The sequence below is a fragment of the Fukomys damarensis genome, unplaced genomic scaffold, assembly GCF_012274545.1.
Source record: "Fukomys damarensis isolate Sample0158 unplaced genomic scaffold, DMR_v1.0_HiC HiC_scaffold_34, whole genome shotgun sequence".
Lineage (NCBI taxonomy): Eukaryota > Metazoa > Chordata > Mammalia > Rodentia > Bathyergidae > Fukomys > Fukomys damarensis.
In genome coordinates this window covers 19,827,365-19,834,668 of record NW_022900946.1, presented here as the reverse complement: position 1 = coordinate 19,834,668, position 7,304 = coordinate 19,827,365, and the positions used below count along the sequence as shown (strand labels likewise).

The following is a 7,304-nucleotide window of genomic DNA, read 5'->3' as shown; positions in this document are numbered from 1 at the left end:
CTTTAATTTTTGTATACAGTGCCAGATTAAAAGTGGCGGTTCATGGGCTTTCAGTTCCAAAAACACTTGATGCAAAGTCTCTTTCCTCATTCAAGGGTATTCTCGCCTTTTCGGTGTGTGGCTCTGTTTCAGGACCCCCTTCATATTCTACACATTAAGTCCTTAAGCGTCGATTCCATGGCCAATACCAGGCTGCACGGCAAAAGTCATCAACTAGAGCCTGCACCTCCCCATCTTCAGGGTTTCACTTCGTCTTGGCCCCCTTCCAGGCTCAGCTCATTTTTTCTCCCCAGGTCTTGTTTTCCCGAACGCGTAGCAGCCACCCAGAAGGGCACCTGTGGAGCATAGAGCGGACTCACCCACGTGCTGGGGGCAGATCTTCGCGCTCCACAGCGCCCCATCTAGGCGGTCTCACTGTCGCCCCCGGCGGAAGTGGCCCTGTTTGCAGCCAAGGTTGCCGTGGCAGCCGCCGAAGCGCAAAGCTCTGGACCGATTTTCGGCCTGTAGTGAAGACTAAACTTGCGGCGCAGAGGCGCGATTGCCGCAGGGCACGTCTGTGGGTGGCCTGGGTCAGCCTATAGTTTTACTGTCTTCCAAGCCGAGGACACTTTTTGGCAGCTTAATCCTCGGGCCTTTTCACACGGCAGAACATGCGCTGTGTAAGGACACGAAAGGAAGACCTGGCTTCATGGAGTGAGGAAATGAGAAGCAGTGTAGGAATCGCCTAACACATTGTAAAGCACATAGTAAGCGCTCAGGATATGTCAGTCAGTGTCAGCTGCCCGATAAACTATGTCAGGAATGGCTTCAAGGCTCCTATTCCTCTCTCGAGGCCTGGACATCTGCTACTGTAGGAACTCCCGGGGCTCCCCCTGTCGGCCGATGTGTGCGTGTGTGCGCGCGCGCGCGCATGTGCGTTGTGGCTTTTCCACGTAGCGTCTTGTTTGGCCCAGACAGTGCGCCGTCCAGTACGTCCAGTGGGTTGCCATAGAGACCGGCGAGTGCTGGGCCTGCGAAAGCAAAGCGCTGGGGCTACGCACTGTGATCCTGACTCCTGAGGACCCGAGTACCATGGCTTTCCGTGACCTCCGAAGTAAGGCAGCCAGTCCCCTGTGCCTGCGTGTCTTCTAGAGACTCGGTTCCGGCAGGGCCCTCTGAGTGCTCTGAGCCTCCGGCCCGCCCCTTATGCACCCCCGAGTTCCAACCTGGTTTAGTATGGAAAGTTGTTTACCGCTGGCCGCGGGTGCTAGAGGACACTTAAAATGTGGCTACTGAGGTTATTTAATTTTTGCCTAATTTTAACTGATTTGTAACCATCTGGGGATGTTCGTTGGCGTATCGGAAAGTGCGTGGAAAATGCTGAGTTGGGTTAGCTTAGAGCTTTGAGGAGGGGGCTGGATGATGGTAAGAATTACAGCTAACTTTTTAAAAAGTTTTTTTTGTGATCTGCCATGTACTGTTCTGTGTGTACACATTATTTTTTCTGTAATGTAAATATGCATAGTTTATTGAAACAGCTACTAGCATCAGAGAGTAAATCCTGTTCTCTGGGATTTGAGGGTCGTTAGTTATGTGCTTTGTAAAGACAGGTGTGTTTCACGTTTTTAGCGAGGCCACCACTTTGCTAGGGATCGGTGAATGGAGTTGTATTGGGAGGAGCGTACACAAAGAGAATTTCAGAGAATAAAATTCAGAGAATATAAGAAAATAAAATCCCAAATGCTATGCCGTAGTGCAGTATACAGTAAGAAACTTAGATCAGCCTCCATTTTTCTATAATGCTGCAGAATTATTAACAGAACTACTGACTGATTTCTGCTACTTAGCAGGAAGAAGTAGTATGTAGGTAATGCCTGGAAGTGATGGGAAGGCTGCTCTATTTTTTATCTAGTCTGTGTTTAGATTTCTCAAAATCAGAGTCCTTCTGTGACTTTTCTCTTTGCTATGTTCTTATCTTCTTCACTGTCTGATGGAATCCCACCTAACTTCTAGTGCCCAGGTAGGTTATTTGTGACTGTTGATGGGACATTTGAACATCTGTCTTCTCGAAGAGTGAGGACAGGTATCACATCACCAGAAAGTACACTGAAGATAGATCTTGGCACATCATGGAAACTGCAAAAATGTTGATTGTGTTCATTTCCAAATCATACTTTCCTAAAAGCACTATAGCTTTTCCAAACTACACTATAAAACAGGTACTAGAGCTGTGTAAGGTGGCTCACACCTATAATCCCAGCACTTGGAGGCTGAGGCAGGAGGATCATTGTGAGCTGGAGGCCAGCCTGAACTACATAGGAAGACCTTGTCTCAAAAAAACAAAACAAAACAAAAAAAAACCCCAAACCCAGGTAGTAGTATTATTACTATTTCTTAATCTGTTTTATAATAAAATCTGTATCTTTATAGTTCAACCACTAAAATTTTTCTGAGTACAAATCAACTAATCTTTAAAACCTATGTTAAGATCCTATATATTCACTAAAAAAAAGACAACTCAGAAATGTGAACTGTACCCTACCCTACCCAACCCCCAGAAATAATCACTGTTAAATTTTTAAAATATTTTCCCTTGTGATATTCTATAAGGCCAAGTATTTATTTTTTTATTTTTATCCTCTTTTTTTTTTTTTTTTTTTTTTGGTACTGGGGATCGAACTCGGGTCCTTGCTCTTGTGAGGCAGGCCACCGAACCGCTGAGCTAAATCCCCGGCCCTTTATTTTTTTATTTTTAGACTTGACAGCTTAATGAAACATGTTATGCTGGATTGGATCCTACAAAAGAGGCCATAGTGGAGAAAAGGGTGGTAATTTGGCTTATAGTACAGTATTGATGTTAATTTCTTAGGTTTGATAAATGGGCCATGGTACAAAAGACACTAACAGAGGAAGCAGAGTAAAGCATATATAGCATATATGTACATCATCCCCCACTTCTTTGTGGTTGTGAAGATTAATGGATTTCACATTGGCAGATTTGTACATAGCATGCTTTGATAATTTTCATCCCTCCTATCACCTGCCTTACCCTCCAGGTATTTATTTTGAGTAGTAAAGAGAAAGATATCAAAAAGAGAAGTAAAGGCCACAGTTAAGCCCACCACGCAGTTTTCATGTGTACTGTGTACTTCCACTGAACTTAAATGGATGTTTTTCAGGTAACAGATTAGGTATTTTAAGTTGTATGTCTCTTTTTTTTTTTCTTTCCCTCCTAGGAAGTTGATCAGTAGTTGGGAAAGCAGAAGCAGTATCTTAATTAACAAGTAGTTACTGTTTGATGAGGATTTGATTGAATTGTATTTTACCTTGTGCAGATTTCATAGAGATGATGAGAGCCCTAGGGTACCCGCGACATATTTCCATGGAAAGTTTCCGCACACCGAACTTTGGACTTGTATCTGAAGTGCTTCTCTGGCTTGTGAAAAGGTTAGAATTTATTTTATTTGTTTATTATTATTGGTACCGGGGATTGAACTCGGGACCTTGGGCTTGTGAGGCAGGCCACAGAATCACTGAGCTAAATCCCCAGCCCCTAGAATCTACTTTATTGAAACTGAAGGATGAATACTACATTTCAATCATTAGCCACCTAGAAAAAGGTTACTGTTTTGATGGAAGAATCCTTACAGTTTGAGTTTGATAGACTCTGTTTGTAACCTGCTAAAAATCAGCTGAATTTCTCAGGCATAGTGACATATCCCGGTAATCCCAGCACTCAGGAGGCTGAGGCAAGAGGATAACCATGAGCTCAGGGCCAGCCTGAACTGCACAGCAAGACCTTGTCTCAAAAACAAAATAAAATACAAATAAAAAACAAACCCCCCAAATCAGCTGAATTTTAAAGAGTACTGTGGGAGGGGACTCAGTAGAGTGTTGGTGCTGGCTTCTTTTCATCTCTTTACATAGAATGACAAGGACCACCCTGCACTGGGTTAGATATAATTTAGATTTCTCTTTGTATAAAGAAATCTAGTGTTTCAGGGTCAGCAACCTGTTGTGTTAAGGGCCAAATAGTTTACATTTTGCTACACATAAAATTTAGGGTACCCAAGGTCTCTGTCACATATTCTTTGTTTTCTAAAAAAATCCTTAGCTCGCAGTTTATGCCAAAATAGGTTGAAAGCTACAGTCTGCTAACCCTGATGATAGGTGACTCAAAGAAAGTAACTTCAGCAGCTCTGCCTCTCACCGGGAACTATTTAGCCCGGTTGTCTATGTCAGACTTAAAGGCTATTGGCCAGAGTAACAATTAGAATTTTTTAAATTTATTTTTAACCGGGCATCATGGTATGTCCTATAATCCCAGCACTTGGGAGACTGAGGCAGGAAGAGTCAATGTGAGTTTGAGGCCAGTCTGGGCTACATAGTGAGTTCAAGGCCAGCATGAACTACTGTACATAGCGAAACTTTGTCTCAAAAATAAATAAAATTTATTTTTAAAAATTTCTTCAGTTTTATGACTACCCCACAAAATCTCAAGGTCCTAGATTTAATTTTGTAAGCTGAGTCCCACATTTAATTCTTAAATCACTTGAGTCTGGTTTTGGGTGAGAATTTGTTCCCTTGATATTTTGTGTTGCTTTTGAAGTTTTTTTTTTAAGCTCATGGCCTTAAGTGGGGTCTTGGAGAGTCCTGTGTTAGAGATCCACTGCCCTTTCAGGTGCCTACTTTCTCTTTAATGGACTTTCTGTAAATGAACTTGTGTTTGTGCTTCCTCCCTCTCCCTCTCCCTCTCCCTCCTCCTCCCCCTCTCTGTGCAATAGGTATGAGCCTCAGACTGACATCCCTTCTGATGTTGAGACTGAACAAGACCGAGTTTTCTTCATTAAGGCAGTTGCCCAGTTCATGGTTAGTTCACAGTTATTTTGTGGAATTATAAAATTAGAAAGGGATGAATCCTAGTTAGGGCTACTTTCAAATTGAGTAATTGAGTTTACTTTCTAAAACCATTCCATTGCCAGATTCTGTGAAGCCATTTCACCAGTGAAGTTGTTTCATTTTTAGTTTGTTTTTAATTCACTGTTTGTTAAGATTTTTCTTGTTTATGTTTAGGAAATTAAGTTAGGGGCTGGGGATCAACCCAGGGCCTTTGTCATGCCAAGCACATGTCCTTCCACTGAACTCTACCCTGGCTCATTTGTTTATTTTTATTGTATTTATTTATTTATTTGGTACCAGGAATCAAACTCGGGTCCTTGTGTTTGTGAGGCAGGTGCCAGAACCTCTGAACTAAATTCCCAGCCCTCATTTGTTTATTTTTAGTAAGTAATATATTTCCTGATTCCAAAGTTTTTTTTTTTTTTTAGCAAAGTTAATTTAAGCAATTTATATAGGTAGGTATTTTAGTCATTTCCAAATTTTGCTCTTTGAAATAATGCTATATCAATCAAATAACAGTGTATATGTGATTATATTCTTGACTAAATTCTTAGTATTGGAATTATTAGATCAGAAGATATGTGCATTTGTTATTTTGGTATCTTACTAAATTACTGTACCAATTTCTATACTTAACAGTATGTGTCACTTAGATGTTTTACTCATAATACTATTAGGTTCTTGAAATTTTTGGCAGAGACATTTTCAAATTACCTTCCTAAGATTTGGCTTAGACTTTAAAAGGTAAGGTCCTTAATCTGTTTCCATTGTTATTTTTTGTTTAGTTTCTGTTTTTTGAGATAGGATCTCATTATGTAGTTCAGGCTGGTCCTGAACTCACTATATAGCCCAGGGAAAACCTTGCCTGGCTTTGTTGTTTTGTCTTAAAACAGGCCACACAGGCACATATCAAACTCAATACCAAGAACCTTTACCAAGCAGATGGGTGTGCAGTGAAAGAACTGCTGAAGATCACATCTGTCCTTTATAACGCAATGAAGACCAAAGGGATGGAAGGCTCCAAAATAGGCGAGGAAGATATCAGCAAGTTCAAGTTTGATCTTAGCTCCAGGGTAAGGACAGCCAAATACTTGTAGCAAGGGAGCGTTTGTTTAGACTTGGGATTGGAGTTGGGGGGGGTGACCACAGAGCCACTTCTTTCCCTAAGGGCGGTTGGTTAGTTTTATGCTCTTCGGAATTGAGATAAAAGGGAAGTTACAGTGAATTAATTCATAACTACTTACTGAAATCCCAGTATGTGACAGGTAACATTTGAGATGTGCGTGAAGAGGACAGAAGTTCTGTGTCTCTGTAGCCTATTCGAAGGAGTCAGACTGTGGACGATATTAAAAGTCTGGTACAGCCAGTGCCATGGAGATATAAGGCAGGGTCAGAGGTGGAGAGTTCTGGGAGGGGTATCTCAAATAAGGTAATCGGGAAGACCTCATGAATTGGATGGCTTAAAGATCTGAGGGAGGGAAGGAGCAGGCCACGCAAGCAGTGAGGGGAGTGTGTCCTGAGAAGAGAAGCTTCAGTAGGTGATTTTAATGAAAAGCAAGGAGGCCCTATGGTGAGAGCTAAAAGGGGAGGCAGTGGCAAACACTTTGGCCCCTGGAAAGGAAGCCTTTGACTTTTACTCTGAGCTGGAAGATCACTTGGGATTTTGAGCAGAGATGTATTTTCTGTGAAGAAGATTGCTCTGGCCTCTGGGCTGCTCTCAGGGAAGTGGGAGGTTAGGTGGGTGGTAGCAGGCATTTGAAACTGTGGGTGGGGAAATGGTAGAGGCCAGGAGTCCACCCGAGCTGACTAAAGCAACAAGCTAGAGTGACAGTTTAGGCCTCACATAACTTCTGTGAGGGAGTTAAGCAAGACTAAAACCAGAGGAAAGGACAACTGCCACTGTTCATTTCCCCCATAGAACAGTATCCCCACCAGTTAAGTGATGGAGCCCCCAACAAAGGCTCCAGCAGTTTTATGGCCATGAAGTAGTGCAAGGGGTCAGGAGTAGAGAAGTACAGGACACTGAAGCTGGGTAGGGGAGGTGTCCTGTGCACCTAAGGAGGCCTCAGAGGCCCTAAAGAGGACATCGGCCCACACACAGATGAAGAGACTGAGGAATAAAGGTGACAAGATTAGAAATACAAATGAAAGCAAGGGGACTGGGGATGTACCTCAGTTGTAGAGTGCTTGCCTAATATGTGAGAGGCCCTGGGTTTGATCCCCAGCACTGAAAGAGTTAAAAAAAAATCAAACTTGAAATAGATTATAAAGCTATATAACTCTTGCCAGGCGTCGTGGTGCACACCTGTAATCCCAGCACTCGGGAGGCTGAGGCAGGAGGATCACTGTGAGTTCAAGACCAGCCTGGGCTACATAGTGAGTTCCAGGTCAGTCTCAGCTACATAGTGAGACCCTGTCTCAAAAAA

At 42.7% G+C, this 7,304-nt stretch overlaps 1 protein-coding gene across 2 annotated transcripts in view; it reads left to right on the top strand.

Annotated features, from left to right (window-relative positions):
* Positions 1 to 917: 917 nt before the first annotated feature.
* Cluap1 (clusterin associated protein 1) overlaps positions 918 to 7,304 on the top strand; it is a 46,506-nt gene continuing 40,119 nt past the window's right edge. The window contains exons 1-4 of one of the 2 annotated variants that reach the window (XM_010644047.2): positions 918 to 1,093; positions 3,315 to 3,426; positions 4,764 to 4,848; positions 5,772 to 5,951. In XM_010644047.2, the coding sequence (XP_010642349.1) occupies positions 1,072 to 1,093; positions 3,315 to 3,426; positions 4,764 to 4,848; positions 5,772 to 5,951 (399 nt within the window). In that variant the 5' untranslated portion in view covers positions 918 to 1,071. The remainder of the gene's footprint in view (positions 1,094 to 3,314; positions 3,427 to 4,763; positions 4,849 to 5,771; positions 5,952 to 7,304) is intronic. The other variant, XM_010644046.2, reaches the window with a different exon arrangement.